Source organism: Liolophura sinensis, chromosome 12 (assembly GCF_032854445.1).
Source record: "Liolophura sinensis isolate JHLJ2023 chromosome 12, CUHK_Ljap_v2, whole genome shotgun sequence".
Lineage (NCBI taxonomy): Eukaryota > Metazoa > Mollusca > Polyplacophora > Chitonida > Chitonidae > Liolophura > Liolophura sinensis.
Window position 1 is genome coordinate 20,648,302 of NC_088306.1, and position 16,350 is coordinate 20,664,651.

Below are 16,350 nucleotides of genomic sequence, written 5' to 3' on the forward strand. Positions count from 1 at the left end.
CCATCCGCAGGTTGCTGACAGACCTTCCCACGTACGGCCGGAGAGGAAGTCAGCATGAGCTGGACTTGAACTCACAGCGACCCGTATTGGTGAGAGACTCCAGGGTCATTACGTTGCGCTAGCACGCTAATCAACTGAGCCACGGTGGCCCCCGAATTCACAGTTAAATGAATTCCCCAATCTACGAATGACAGTCCAGTAAGTGGTTTATTCCCCAATTGCCTGTGTATGTATAACTTTTCAGGGTGGACGGGTAGTGTCCGTGATGCCGAGCTGTCGATGTACGTTTCACTTCTCGGAAAATATACACAAAGTTACTTTCAAGGTAAACTGGGATGAAATGTACGTAATCGCACAAAGAGACAATGAGCGATACAAGCTCCAAAATAACGTCTCCAAAAAATAGCCAGTGGCGAAACACAAGCTCACAAAGTGCTCTGTACAGAAAATAAAGTACAAATGACGAATGTCGAATTGCGCGAAAGCTGATATCTCCAGACCAGCAAAATCCTTCATATTGAATGACAGTAAATATGACTGCTCTCGAGTGGACTGGAGTAAATGACTGCTCTCAGATGGACTTGAATAAATGACTGCGAGCTTCACAACTCTGTCGCTCATATTTACGGACTAACGTAAAGAAAATTCTGGATGGTTTGATCGTAAACATGTTTACAAAACCGTTACATATTTCCAGAATGTGTAACTTGTGTACAATGACACTAAACTAATAAACACCGAAGCCTCCAGAACCCCCGACTGAATAACAGTGCAGGCGATAACATATAAACAGGCAAAAATGTAGGTCAGATAATGACAATTAAAAAGTGAAAAAATATAATACAATGTGCAAAGACAGTATGCAGTGAATGTTTGGGGTTTAACGTCGTACTTAACAATCTTTCAGTCATATGACGATGAAGAAATCCTTAGAATGCATGTAATGGGCCTCCTTGTTGCAGGACGGATTTCCACCGCTCTTTTATCTAGCGCTACCTCACTGAGACGACTTACCGAAGGCTGGGACTATTGTATATAATAGTCCCAACCGAAGGCAAGTAAGCCACACCCAAGCCATTGTACTGATACGGGTCAACCAGTCGTTGCACTATCCCCTTCACGCTGAACACCAAGCAAGGAGTGAGTGATGTTATAAATTAGGGGTTTCCCAAGCCCTGAAAAGGGATGATGCACGCCACATTTAACTGCAAGAGTAAAACCTATACTACATTACTGGAGATAACACTCAAATAAACGGGATGAGGGTTTGCGGGGACTCAAAATGGCCTTGAATAACAATGAACTTCGCCACTTAATTGAAAACTTTTACTCTGTTTCGTGAAGGAGACAGAACTGCCTGTAAGGTGTGCTGAAAAATACCATAATGTGATAGCTTTGCTAGCATTTGAGTTCTGAGTACATTATATCTGGGACATCTTAAAAGAAAATGTACTTGGGACTCATCTAAGATAAGATAAGAGGTAAGACACAGAACTGCCTGTAATGTGTGCTGAAAAAATACCATAATGTGATAGCTTTGCAAACATCTGAGTTCTGAGTACATTATATCTGGGACATCTTTAAAGAAAATGTACTTGGGAATCATCTAAGATAAGATAAGAGGTAAGACACAGAACTGCCTGTAATGTGTGCTGAAAAATACCATAATGTGATAGCTTTGCAAACATCTGAGTTCTGAGTACATTATATCTGGGACATCTGAAAAGAAAATGTACTTGGGACTCATCTACATCACAAAAATCACGCCAGCCAGTTGGGTGACAGTTTATCTTGAAAAGGCGTAAGTTATGAGGTAAGACACCAGACATTAATCTGAAAAATAAGACATCATATCGTCTTGGAGATAGGCTTACATAACCACTGGAAATAGAAGGCTGAAATTTTAAATAAAACGACCATTATTCGTTGTATCCCACTCATTCTGTCATTGCGAGTAGAAGTGTGACTTAACTTCGTTGAACATCTCTCGACATGATAACGAGTAAGAGACAGATATATTATTCGGCAGGAGCGCTTGTTTTGCAGCCTTGCCCGCTTCTACATTACCCGCGATTCCCAGGTGGGTTGATAACCATGCCAAACAAATCTCTATTCCCTGAAAATAAAACGAGGTTATCAACCATAATAGCTCGAAAATCACAGGAGATACAGTTTGCCAAGAGTAATTCTTAATTGCCTGCAATGCAGCAAGTGAATCAGAAAAAAATACAGCCCACACTGGTCTATATTCCTCAAACCAGCGTAAAGAACAGAGGATTGCTAATAACTTACATGTAAAGACCGACAATTTATCAGACACTCTAAGTGATTGGCATAATTATATATCCGGCACTAAAAACCAAATACCACACTTACCTGCCTCTGGGCACTTTGATGCATCTGAAAATAGTTTTAAAAAAGCAGACCAGTTGTTAGACACATAGCTTTTTAAAGACAAGCAGATAAGGTCAGGTTGGTCAGATTTGCGAGTATACTTACGTAACTCCATGCAAACATTAGGTACATGGAGGAGCCAAGGGGGATGCGGGAAAGGAGCTTGATCAGGTCAATACCCACGTCATTAAGGATTTCTCTTGATCGTACGCTAACGTTCCCGGGATGGCGTCCATTGTACAGAAAATCATAATAAGAAGGCTGTAACAATTGAGAAGCGGGATTATCGTAGGACGAACTGAGAACAAGAGTGTATTTTAAAGTTCTGAGCTTACGTCTAATCGACAAGGGGAGCTCACCGCAGGCCACTTGCAAACAACGTAACGAGGTCCCTTTAATTGCACCAGTACAAACAGATAACGCTCTGTATTAGATACTGTCTAGCTTACCTTTAACTGACTGGGCCGCTGAATCGAATACTTCTCAACAATAATCCAGTCTTGACAGAATGAGAGCCCTGTATAACATCAATAAAGAGGTTTTATCTGCCCCCCCCCCCCATGAAGTTCCGGAAATGGATCCCATTAAATTAATGGCCTTAGTACATTTAACAACTATCTGATCGATATGGTTAGACCAGGTCAGAGACTTATCTAACCACACTCCTAGGTACTGAAATGCAGGTGATATTTTTATGGCATAATTACCCAACAAAAGTGGAGAGTCCGAGATTATGCGTTTACGAGTAAATATCAAACCTTCCCATTTAACAGGAGAACATTTAAACCCCCACTTTTTTCCCCAGGAAAAAATACAGTTTAGTCTCTTTTGGATGTACTTATGAGCCTACTTAAAACTTTTGGACGATGCCCATACGGCTTTGTCATTTGCAAAAAGACCAAATTTTGTTTTAGGATGAACAACACTAGGAAGATCATTTGTCATGACATTGAACAATAACGGTGAAATGACACTTCCCTGAGGCGTGCGTGCGTGCTTGGGGTTTAACGGCGTACTCAACAATTTTTCAGTCATATGACGACGAAGGAATCATTAGGGTGCATGTGCGTGTAATGTGCCTCCATGTTGCAGGACGGATTTCCACCGCTCTTATTTAGTGCTGCTTCACTGAGACGACTTACCGAAGGCAAGCAAGCCGCCCCGCCCGAGCCATTATACTGATACGGGTCAACCAGTCGTTGCACTATCCCCTTCATGCTGAACGCCAAGCGAGGGAGTTACAACTTCCTCTTTTAAAGTCTTAGGTGTGACTCGATCAAGGATTGATCCTTGATCTACCGGTCCCGAAGCCGACGCTCTACCAACTGTGCTATCCGGGCCGGTCCACTTCCCTGAGGTGTACCATGCTCCGTAGTAATAGGGTCTGAAAATTCTTTACCTCCACGAACAGGTATTTTGTCTATTAGACAGAAAGTTTCTCACCCATGCCAATATCTTTCCCCCCAAACCCATCTCTGCCATTTTCTTCAGCACCCCTCTTCTCCACACCATATCGTACGCCTTCTCAACATCTAAGAAAACTGCTAAAACATATTCCTTATTTAACAAACCATTCTTAATATCAGATTCTAGCCTAACAACGTGTTCTGTTGTCCGTCGGTTACGTCTAAACCCACTCTGTAATGGGGAAAGAGTGAGTGAGTGCTTGGGGTTTAACGTCGTTCTCAACAATTTTTCAGTCATATGACGACGACTAATGGGGAAAGAAGACCTTCAAGATGCCACGTTAGGCGAGCATTGACCATACGCTCCATCATTTTACATAAATTGCTGGTGAGTGAGATGGGTCTATACGATAACGGATTAGAAGGAGGCTTTCCGGGCTCGGGAACAGGCACCACAATCGCTTTACCCCAGGACATAGGCATCGTCATGGAATTTCAAACACTGTTAAAAAGAAGTAACAATATGTTTAAGCATGAATCTGGCATATTACGCAACATACAATTATGGACACCATCTTCTCCTGACGTACTGTTGTTACTTCTTCATATAGCCTGCTTGACTTCTGCCAAAGAAAAGTCATTGTTTATTACCATATCGTCAAACATAATATTAGAGAAATCACACTCCTTCTCATCGTCATCTTTGTAACGATTAAAATCAGGGTCATAATTGTCAGAGCTATTGACAAAAGCAAAACTTATTAGCCTTATCTATATCACTTACATATATTACATGTTCTTTACTTAGAGTGGGTACAGATGAGTTAGAGTGGTTTCCCCTAACTGCGTTAACCTTTTGCCAAACCGATTTAATAGATGTGTTAGAATTTATGGTAGGGCAAAACGTACGCCAATATGACTTCTGGGTTCTCTTGATTATTTTTTGAGCTTGTGCCTTCTTGTTCTTGTAGCCTATAATATCAAGATGGAGTAGCGTACGTTTTTCTTTTTTTTTTTAGCTTTCTTGCGAGCTTTGATGGCTTGCTCACATTCTTCATTCCACCAGGGTACAGGAGGTTTTGGACAAGGTCCTCCTGATGACGGCATACTGCTTTCGTCTTCTTTGGAAATGTAACCTAAAACTGCATCGTTAAACTCAGCCAAATATAACTAACTACATCAGTTTTCGAAACTTTGCCTAGTGAATGCTTAAAAAAGCTCCAGTCCCCACCTTCAGTTTTCCATCTTGATAGCCAGTGGAGTTGTTACATAACGGCTTACCAATGCGAACATGCACGCGATAATGGTCGCTGGCACAAGGTGACAGCTGATCCACAGACCAAGAATAGCCAGCACTTATATTAGTAGAACAATATGTAATACCCAGGCATGATATATTACCAGTACGAATATCAATTCGTGTCCCCGCACCAGTTTTCAAAATAACAAAGCCATTCGTATCAATAAAATCTGCAACAATTCTACCATTTACATTAAAATCAACACTACCCCATATGCGATTATGAGCATTGAAGTCACCACAAATAACTGTAGGTCCACTTACAGACTCCAACACAGCTGTTAGTTCATCATTAATTAAGCGTTTTGCAAGGGTTGTAAATATTAATAACATTAAAACGCTTACCAAACTTAGGAGCTAAACACACACATTGACATTCAAATGAGGTTACATTAGGCAACTTAATTTCGGAGTACGAGACATTATCTCGGACTAGTGTAAGCAGGCCACACCCTCGGCCTTCCCGATCCTTCCTAACTGCCGTGAATTCGGACAGCTTGAACTAATAAGGCTCATTGAGAAAGGTCTCCTGCAAACATATAATATCTGGTAATTCGGGTAAGTTAAAGACATACTTTTTGAATTCTTGACCATGCACATACAAACTTTGGACATTTTGATGAAGTAAATAAAAAGTCATGATAGTAAATAAATAGTACACAGCATTATCCATGAGTAGCGGTTGGGCTACTGGATTTTAATACTGCCATTAGTTTTGGTAAAGAAATTGCATCTTCTCCAAGATAACAACTTGTAGATGAAATTATTTGCTGCAGATTGTCTCCCTTTTTCTTTACTTTCAGAAACACAAAAACAATTTCTGTTATAAAAGCGATCAGCTTTACCAGTAATTCACCTGACTCAATAGACGTTACTTGACTGTATTTGTTCTCACCTCTAGCCTCCAGTGTAGGTATCCTAATAGCTTGGCTAATAGGTCGCGAGGTCATCGGAGAGGAGGCGGGGTTGGGGGAGGTAGGTCAATTGGTGCATTGGGGTAAGGCACAGCTGTTTGTGTTACAGGGCGGCTATACTGGGCTGTCGTCTCTCTAACTGCAGGCTCTGAAATGTTTTGTGCTTTCCTGGAATCTGTTCTGACAATCCTCAACGCTTCTGCAAAAGATAATTTTTCTTTCGTTTTAATAAACTGTGCTATATTGGCTTCCTTTCTCACGGGACAGCCACCAAAGGCAGGAGAGTGGTCGCCATTGCAATTGCAGCATTTTGGGTCCTCCATATTAGGACAATCAGAATAATCATGATTCTCACCACATCGTGAACAACATCTGCCAGATTTACACCCCAGGGCCCTATGGCCCATCCTCTGACATTTGTAACACCGAAAAAACTCAAATACAAATAGGTACAAATTCTCTATCTGTAAAATTCTGAAATGCAATGAACACATGTTTAGGCAAAGACTTTAATTCAAAGTGTAATAGAATAGACATTGACAGGGTTTTATCTCGTCGGAACATACGCTCAGCACGGACCACGTTATATTCCGACAAACTTTCCTTAATTTCATCTACATCAAATTCATCAGCTAATCCTGAAATAACACCCTTTACAATAGTTTTATCGTTCTGATAACACACCACATCAAACCCCATAACGTTAGAACATGCCAAAGGACTCTTAGCTTGCTGGACATTGTTGCATTCTATGGCTAGATTACCAGCATGTAAACGTTTTACTGATTTCAGCGCTCTCGCTGTAGCGCCTCGCCTAAACGTAAAGGGTTAACTTTAGATAGAGAGTGGTTACCAATGGAACTTCAGGCGTAGAGGAAACAGAACGAGATTTCTTACCAGCAGCATCTTCAGGATTTAATCTCAAACGTCGTTTACCAGAGTGTAAGATACTTGGCCCGATTTCCATATCAGACTAGAGCATCCGAGTCCACGGACTCTCCAGCCGACTCATCAATTGTGGCGTGGGGCTTGAACAAACTGTACAGGTAAAAACTTCGTGCAACAACACACCAACGGGGAGCTATCAGTTAGCCCACGGACTGTTAGTTTTGCTGTGGGGTGCCTCACAGCAAAAGGCGTGGACGACAGAAGCCCGTGTTAGTAGTGCTGAAAACACAGTGCATATACAATCAAAACAACCTGCCTCTATCTAACCACTATCCTGACAAAACAATCTATTTTGAAAAAAAACAAGAAAAAAGAAAACTACAAAGCAATCCTACGCTATATACAACACGAAAAACACAAAAAAACTATGTACAGTTAAATTTACAGCCAAAATCATACAATAGTACAACCAAGAGACAGTAGCTAAGCGCCACAACACCTGGAGCTCAAAAACAGGTCCGACCTGTACGACAGCTTTTTAGGCCGATTGATTGACTGATTGAAGCATTGGCCCATTGATTGAATGGTTGAACCATTGATCGATTGATTGACTGGTAGAAACAATAATTGGCAGACTGATTAACAGGTTAAAAATGACTAACTAATCGCTTAACTGGTTGAAAAATTGACTGACTAATGCATTTCTGGTGGCAACCTACGGATGATCGTGAGTTTTTTGTACGCATAAATCTGGCCGTCGACGAATAAGTGAACAATTCTCAAGAATGGTATTAAACACCATTCAACTTAAGAATAAAATTGAGATAAACCTACATCTTCGAGCAATGCTTTAAAACAAACGCAGATTTATTGAAATGCCTGTTTAAATCAAGTCTAAAGGCCACCTAAAATAAATCGGTTAGAATAAAACCCTAACCGCTGTAAACTGACAGGATGCCGTATTTCAGCGGTTACATGTGACTATTTGCCAGTTATCTCTGGTTTTATACTCTCTACGCTGTAAGCCTTTTATCATACAGAATGCTTCCCTGCATAGACGTGTTCCGTTGGTGCCTTCTCGTTTCGTCAGCATGTTCTGGAGATTTACGACTCTTACACACTGAAGGCTGCGTTATGAAGTATATAACCTCCTTCACGACTTTTAATGTCTGGTCAATGAAGTCGTTAACACAGTCTGTTCTGACAGGAATGTGATGACTTTATGATGCAGTTTAGTTATTAATAAAACTAAATGTGGCCGGGGCCGCGGTCTAATAACCTAGATTCATTAGATGCTGTTTATTTTTACCAATATTTGTATATAATTAATTAGTGGTTAGTGGACCAACGCAGCGCAACGACTCAGCAGCCTCTCGCCAATGCAGTCGCTGTGAGTTCAAGTCCAGCTCTTCCTAGGTTCATTTCCAGGCTTACATGAGTTTAATTTGATTTGATTTGATTGGTGTTTTACGCCGTACTCAAGAATATTTCACTTATACGACGGCGGCCAGCATTATGGTGGGAGGAAACCGGGCAGAGCCCGGGGGAAACCCACGACCATCCGCAGGTTGCTGTCAGACCTTCCCACGTACGGCCGGAGAGGCTGGGCTTACATGAGAAGATCTGGCACAAACTTGCGGAGGGTCGTGGGATTCCCCCGGTCTCTGCCCGGTTTCCTCCCACCATAATGCTGACCACCAACGTATACGTGAAATAATCTTGAGCGCGGTGTAAAACACCACTCAAATAAATAAATAAATCGGCATATAGTTAAACATAACGATACCGCAGGTATATGTCCAGATATTCATTTATTTATTCTTTTTTAAATATCTAAAGTCTGCTTCTGACATACATTCTGCTGTTGTATAACTTATATCCCCTTGTGAATCGTTTTACAAATCATTTTATCAACGAACAGATCGGATGAATATTTCGACAACAAATAATTACACTTCCTTCTACCAGTTATGTTTGAACGATTGATTTATTCATTTAATGAAAGGTCCGCTGAATAATATTGAAAACAACAAGCTAACAATTAACAAATCAAATGATGAATCAGTTGTAGGGATGACTACATGAACGAACGATAGAATGAATGATAAATCCGAAGCAAAAAGACAAGATGACCACCGAAGGAAGGAACAAAGACAAAAACTTAATACGCGGATCAAGAGCAATCAACAGAAGAATGATAACAAAAGCTTAATGGAAAAGTGAACAAGAATCAGAACGGAACAGAAAACCCAACAAAAACACGCAATAAATGAAACACCCAACAGAAGAATCAAGAAAAACGCACAAGAAAGGAATCGAGATAAAAAAAACAAACAGAGAAACACCCAGTAGAAGAAATGAGAGAAACACACAAGAAAAGAATGAAGACATACACGCAATAGAGAGGCGTCAAGACAAACAGTCAATAAAAGTCAGGGAAATCACACATGGGAAGAATCAAGAAAAGACGCTACAGAATAGTAAAAAAAATGGCCAGTTTAAGAACTGAGACAAAAACGAAAAAGAATAATAATTTAAAAACGCCCATAAGAATCAACACCAAAAAGTTCAAAATCAAGACAAACAGAAAAAGTAAGACAAAAACCCTAACAGAAGAATAAAGAGAAGCAAAGTGTGTACAATTGTTTTATCACTGCTCAATAGGCATAAACAGTTGTAGTCCACAGGCATGATTTATTCCCCTCATAAAACTATGCTTTGGTATGTTTTTATGCGTTTACGGCAGACAGTAAAATATTACGGTCAAGTAGACCCGTATACACACATCGATGATGTGTTCGACTATTGACTGACCCATACACGCATGCAGACATCTGTGGCTGTTCAGACAGCCGTCATGCGTCTGACAGGCACGGGTGCTGGAAAAAATATTGTTATACCAATGAGATAGATAGTGAGGTGAAGGTGAGATGAAAACGTTCTCAAACCGAATTGAAAGAGTGGTCATCATAAAGCCTTCTACAGACTGAAAGTGAAACTACATCGAGTGAACCAGTAGCAGATCTATTTTGAAACTTTGGAATCAACAGCTCGGATGGTCTCAGGTGGGTATACGCATTAACCCTAAACTGTGTTAAGCATAGGGATATATTTTTATGCTGATTCCTCAATAAAATCAAGCCTATTAATTGTCGATATTAGCGTCGATATTCGAAATCGTTCGGGAAACATACAAACCATTTCTAATTACGTGAATCAAATTTCTAAAATCTTTTCAAATAATGACGTTGTCTGGGCTAGAGCCCCAAATTGTTGACGCGATTTGCGAGAAAAGTTACCAAAAATTATTATCAAAATTTATTAATATAATTTGTCTATTTGGTCAATGTTACATATTTTCCGTTACAAGGAATTATGTTCAGAACGGAAAAGCCCTATTTACCTGAGAATTTTGAGATACATAGGGTACCGACTGAATGGGTATCGTAAAATTGAAGAATACGCTGCACAGCAAAATAAAGACTTTCTGATAAGCTTGACAGTTTGTGACTTTAGATTACATAATATATGTACAATCACCAAGCCCATGAATGCCGCACAATAGTATTTTAACATTCCACCGTATAAGATGATCGAGATGTTAAAAGCTTTTTTCAAACTTCCCATCGTCTGTTAAAAGACAGCCTTTTTCTCACATAGAAATAATACCTTTTCAATTTCCAAAGAAATTGTATAACAACATGTTTAAAACATAATTAATGACGTACAATATATATAGAGGGTAAAACCAGAGTAGCGACGGCAGTGTAGTAGCTGGCAAATGGTCACACGCAACCGGGGTAACATGGCCTCCTGTCAGTTTACCTCATTCAATTGTTCATTCAAATGTATAAATAGTAGCAAATTATCGCCCCCCCCCCCCCCTCCCTTACCATTATGACTTAAGCACAATTGGGTTTAAAGGATAGCGCCAACCTTTACTTACCAATTATACCCAAATTACAGGTATTCTATAATCAGACGAACTGACGGCCTGCTATAAAGCCACCTGAATGTTTGAACAGGTATTTATGCGTCAGTCAACAATTGACGTAAAGGCATAGTCAGCACGTAGACTACCTGTCTTTTTCAAACTTCTTAAAGTAGGATATCTTCTTATAGGCATCTTTTTCAAGCTTCTCAAAGTAGGATATCTTCTTATGGCTATCTTTTTCAAGCCTCTTGAGGTAGGATACCTTCTTATAGCTATCTTTTTCAAACTTCTTAACGTAGGATATCTTCGTATAACTATCTTTTTGGAGCTTCTTAAAGTTGGATATCATCGTATAACTATCTTTTTCAAGCTTCTTAAAGTACGATACCTTCTTATAGCTATCTTTTTCAAGCTTCTCAAGGTAGGATATCTTCTTATAGCTATTTTTATCAAGCCTCTTATGGTAGGATGTCTTCTTATAGCTATCTTTTTGGAGCTTCTTAAGGTAGAATATCTTCTTATAGCTATCTTTTTCAATCTTCTTAAGGTAGAATATCTTCTTATAGCTATCTTTTTCAATCTTCTTAAGGTAGAATATCTTCTTATAGCTATCTTTTTCAATCTTCTTAAGGTAGGATATCTTCCTATAGCTATCTTTTTCAAACTTCTTGAGGTAGGATGTCTTCTTATGGCTATCTTTTTCAAGCTTCTTAAGGTAGGATATCTTCTTGTAGCTATCGTTTTCAAGCTTCTTAAGGTAGGATATCTTTTTATAGCTATCTTTTTCAAGCTTCTTAAGGTAGGATGTCTTCTTATAGCTATCTTTTTCAAGCTTCTTAACGTAGGATATCTTCTTATAGCTATCTTTTTCAAGCTTCTTAAAGTAGGATATCTTCTTATAGCTATCTTTTTCAAGATTCTTAACGTAGGATATATCTTTGAATATATGTATATTTGACTGTGTACGTACATATGTAGAAATGCTTATTTCGAGTCTCTTTAACTGCTTCTTTAATTTTAAACCCACTGTGTGGTAATTACAATTCTGTTCGGCTCGTGGACATTATGAAGGCTATTAAAAACAAAATTTAATAAACATTTTTTTTACGTTTCTCTCACCAATTTTCACGAGGGATAGTTTCAATTTTGACATTGTAAATTATCCTTACGTGGAAAGGAACATACCGAAAGGTCCCGCATATGACGTGTACACATCTCGCCGTGTAACATTTGTTGTGTGTGGTGTGTTACGTCACGATTTCAATGAACGTCACAGGGTTATTTGCCGATTTCAACCAAGTTAACTTCACGGGTTATTACTGCAAAAACTGGTATTTCAAGGTTATTCATTCTTCACTCCAAGTTTCTTAAGTTTTACAAAGGAATACTTTTTTGTAAGTAAATGTGGGCTGTGTTCGAAACCTCTGGCGCTCTGCTTCATAACTGTGTCTAATTCTGCTTCACTCCGAGATATAGGGGACGTATATTTGTTGTGTTAAAATAAATCGCCTCGTTGGATGTATGAACAGTTGTAATCAAAGCGCAACCGAGACACATAATTTTGATTATCGACAACTTAATTATAAACTATCATGGTGCACGATACGTATACTGATTTTCATTCATCCGCCTTGCGTCTTTCCATCATCATTGGGAACTGTTTCTCTTTGTATGAATCCATCACTTTCTTAGTTCTTTGGTGGTTTGTGTTGAGCGTTGGATTGGAAATTGGCCTTGCGGTTGACGGCTGCAGGTATACGGGTGTCCGTTTTGACGCCTAGATACGTAACGAGTTAACACGTTGAAAGCGTTGAGACTTTGACCGTAATTCTAAACGAGTGACGTCTGATAAATTGCCATTAAGAGTATTGCATGTATTTTTACCTAATTTTGCTTAAGTCATAGTGGGCATGTAAATTGTTACTGTTGATGCATTTACATGAACAGTTAGAATAATAGCCGGACTGAGGTAAACTGACAAGAGACTGTAATTCAACTGTTACGTATGACCATTAGCCAGCTATCACACTGTCGTCGCTGCTCTGGTTTTACGCTCTATGTTCTACGTCTTAATTATATCGTAGGGGACACTCGTATTCCAATCATCAGCCAACTATTGATATATCCAACGCTACGACTTCACTGAACACGATGCATATTAATCCCAAACTTTTAAGCATATGGGTCGACGGCCGCCAGTTCTGTGTTTGGGGAAAATCGGTGAGCCCGGAGAAATACACACCCTTGTAAGCAAGGGACACACCATTAATATTAACATTAACAAATTGTCACAGGTCAACACAATTCCGTGTTGTTTGATTGGATAGCTCAATCGTCACGATCATCGAAATTCTTTGGAGCGAACACACTGCGCGGACCGAGTGAAATCGCCGGCGTATTTTTTTCGCTAGTATCTGACATGTTTTGATACAAGTGAATCTCGGAGCGGACAAGATTGCCTATGAAATACGTCGCCTCCGGCGGGAATGTGGGTTCAGTCCCCTTTTAAAAGCGCCCACTTTACGTATAATGCGACAACCAGCACTTCGACTTGCGTATCGTGGGGATTGTACAGATCTAATCTATTGAATAGAAGTTTTGATACAAGCATAGATATCTTTTTACTCGCCTTTGCAGCTCGGTCCAAACTGAATTCTCCATTGTTCTGTCATTACATGGGCAATACGTTACCACTTTCCCTAAGAAACGTCATCGCTAAGGTAGGGGTGAACAACAGAGTACACTGATTTGACCCCACTGACTTCAGGACGGAAAAGTAATAGTTATACATGTATCTTCCTCTACAAGAAAGACCGAATATTTATGCATCTGTAAAGTATCCTACATAAAGTTTTAAAAGCATACCTTTTTGCTTTGTGATGTTGCATAACCGAGATATCGCAATTCGAAGTAAGGAAAATCGCGTACGTTGAAAAAAATCGAAAACGTAGACAATGTTATCGAAACCAATTAGGCGCTAGTCAATTCTACAACTCTTTTAGCCATATGAGTGGTAAGGGTGCGAGTGAAGCGACACAGTGTTTCCGTTTTTTTTTTTTTTTTAAACATGACTCGAGCGTCCGCTTCGGGACCGGTAGATCAAGGGTCAATCCAGGGTCGAGTCACACCTAAGACTTTAAAAGAGGAAGTTGTAACTTCCTCGCTTGGCATTGAGCATGAAGTGGGTAGTGCAATGACTGGTCGACCCGTATCAGTATAATGGATCGGGCAGGCCAGCTTACTTGCCTTCGGTAAGTCGTCTCAGTGAAGCAGCACTAGATAACAGAGCGGTGGAAATCCGTCTTGCAACAAGGAGGCACATTACATGCACTCTAAGGATTCCTTCGTCGTCATATGACTGAAAAATTGTTAAGTACGACGTTAAATCCCAAGCACTCACTCACTCAAACATGGCGCACCCTTTTCGTAAGAATCGCAGATTAAAACCTGATTTATAGTTATCAAGCACATCAGATCAAATTGCCTGTTACGAATGAGTAAGGTTAAATTATGTTGTATTTTCTTGTAATACTAAATGATTAATTCTTTGTAGAGAAAACATACGAGCCAAAACTGAAGCCATGGCGTCAACTGCTGGAGAGACGAATTCAACAAACTCGACGAACTTCGTGGAAACGGAGATTGCCGAAGGCATCTGGAAGTACTGTTCGTTCGTGTTGATCGGCGTGGGAACAGTGGGCAATGTACTCGCCATTTTTGTTCTGCTAAGAAAGAACATGCGCTCTAGTACCACCATGTTTTATCTCACGGTCCTCGCGTTTGCCGACATTGTGGTACTTTACACGGGTCTCTTGCGTTATTGGGTCAAGTACGTGTTTGAACACGACCTGCGGGCCGTGACCACCGCGTCTTGCCGTGTCCACTTATTCCTGGTCTACTTCTCGCTGGACGCGGCCGTCTGGACAATGGTTGTCGTCACCATAGACAGAGCCATATTCGTCTGCTGGCCATTTCGCGCCAAAACTTTCTGTACGCTGCGGAACGCTCGGTTCGTCTTGGCGGCGTTGATCGTCGTCCTTGGCCTGGTAAATGTTCATTTCCTCTGGATGATCGACATCATCGTCACGGACACGGGAGTTGTAGACTGTGAGGTGCAGGCAACACTCACCGGCCGACAGTACTGGTATGCCAAAGTCTTCCACCCGTGGTTAGATTTTTGTATGTTCAGTTTCCTGCCCTTCTCACTCATGCTTGTCTGCAACTGTTTGATCATCCGCCAGATGGCGCTCAGCAGGCGCCGCTTAGCGGCTCACGCTAAACGACAGGAAGAGAAGGCTACCAATGTCGAAATCCCAACTGCGTCAAACTCTCGTAGAATCTCGCGGAAATCTCGAAGACTACCTAGATATTGCTCTAGTGTGACGGTAACACTCTTGACCGTGAACATGGTCTTCTTGTTGAGTACGTCACCGATTGTAGTATTCTTACTTGGCCATGACAAATGGTATGACCACGGCAGTGCGCATGCTCGGGCAGTACTAGGCTTGATTTGGGCAATAGTGAACATGTTGCAGTACCTAAACAACGCCATACACTTCTTTCTGTACTGCCTGACGGGGCCAAAATTTCGACGAGAACTTGTCTTGTTGTTAAGACGAAAAAACAAAGTCGACATAATTGTGGAACAAAGTACAACCTTGGAGATTTATCATACTAACACACCAGGGCGTTAGACTATCAAGTCACACATAATGCGCATGTCAGGAAATGGCATCTGCAAAATGGGTGAAGCCTTGCCTGTCACAGGATAGGGGCTAGGTGTGGGAGTGGCTCTTCACGCATTATGACACGAGGGATGTAATATTGGGAACAGGATGACACTGTTAATTTATTTGATGACGAATCCCTGTATAGCAGGTGGTTACGCCTACTTTCAAACTGACTAGTAAATGAAAAATGTATACTAAATGAATAAAAAACGTTGTTGTTAAAAATTATCTCAACTGTGCAACTCAAGCCCACAAATAAAAGCTTTTGACGTCAGTATAGTACATATATTATTCGCAATTCCAGACCCATAACTATGATTTGGTAAAGGCATGGGGGAAGAGTGTCCCAGCCAATTTAGCCGGGCGTCCGGGGGCCCGCGGCCCCCATCCGCCGGAAAACTTGCATTGCCGGAAATGTGTGGTTTTACATCTAACATCAGGATAAATTAAGTGGCCTAAAATATTGTATTTTAGTAAGCTTTGTAATCCTCATAGTCAAACGGGATCCTTAATCGCAAGGCTTGCTACTGTACCCGATTCGATAGATATGACATCTGACCATAATTCCGGGGTCACCACGGCAGGGAATTTTCTCATTCCACCGCAGGCATTTTAGTGTTTAATTTCATGCGGTTTAGTGGCGAGGTGGATGACGTCGCTTGTAGAACTGTGCAAACGGGGCTGCTGTAAGACAAGTGGGGAAGTTGTCAGTGACTTGCCAATGATCGGTGGTTTACCCCAGTTTCTTCCGGTGGTTACCTCCACCCACCTGACAATACTAGCC

At 40.7% G+C, this 16,350-nt stretch overlaps 3 protein-coding genes across 3 annotated transcripts in view; 2 read left to right on the top strand and 1 right to left on the bottom strand.

Moving 5' to 3' along the window:
• LOC135479890 (uncharacterized) overlaps positions 1-16,350 on the top strand; it is a 192,754-nt gene that overhangs the window by 31,215 nt on the left and 145,189 nt on the right. The window lies entirely within an intron of this gene.
• LOC135479777 (trichohyalin-like) lies at positions 1,946-12,036 on the bottom strand. The gene is made up of 6 exons (XM_064759682.1): positions 12,022-12,036; positions 10,983-11,755; positions 4,452-4,539; positions 3,838-4,032; positions 2,377-2,400; positions 1,946-2,116 (listed from the first exon to the last, which is right to left on the bottom strand). Exons 1-6 carry the CDS (start codon positions 12,034-12,036, stop codon positions 1,946-1,948), a joined length of 1,266 nt encoding a protein of 421 aa, XP_064615752.1.
• On the top strand, positions 9,834-15,664 carry LOC135479675 (FMRFamide receptor-like). The gene is made up of 2 exons (XM_064759575.1): positions 9,834-9,967; positions 14,390-15,664. Exon 2 carries the CDS (start codon positions 14,418-14,420, stop codon positions 15,528-15,530), a length of 1,113 nt encoding a protein of 370 aa, XP_064615645.1. The 5' UTR covers positions 9,834-9,967; positions 14,390-14,417; the 3' UTR covers positions 15,531-15,664.

Excerpts from the sequence above, each read along its gene's own strand:
- LOC135479675 (XM_064759575.1), top strand. The coding sequence starts at position 14,418 with ATGGCGTCAACTGCTGGAGAGACGAATTCAACAAACTCGACGAACTTC.
- LOC135479777 (XM_064759682.1), bottom strand. Across the intron at positions 2,401-3,837 it reads GGGGAAAGATATTGGCATGG|ATGCATCAAAGTGCCCAGAG; the intron begins GTGAGAAACTTT and ends AACTATTTTCAG. Across the intron at positions 2,117-2,376 it reads ATCAAAGTGCCCAGAGGCAG|GGAATAGAGATTTGTTTGGC; the intron begins GTAAGTGTGGTA and ends TTTTATTTTCAG.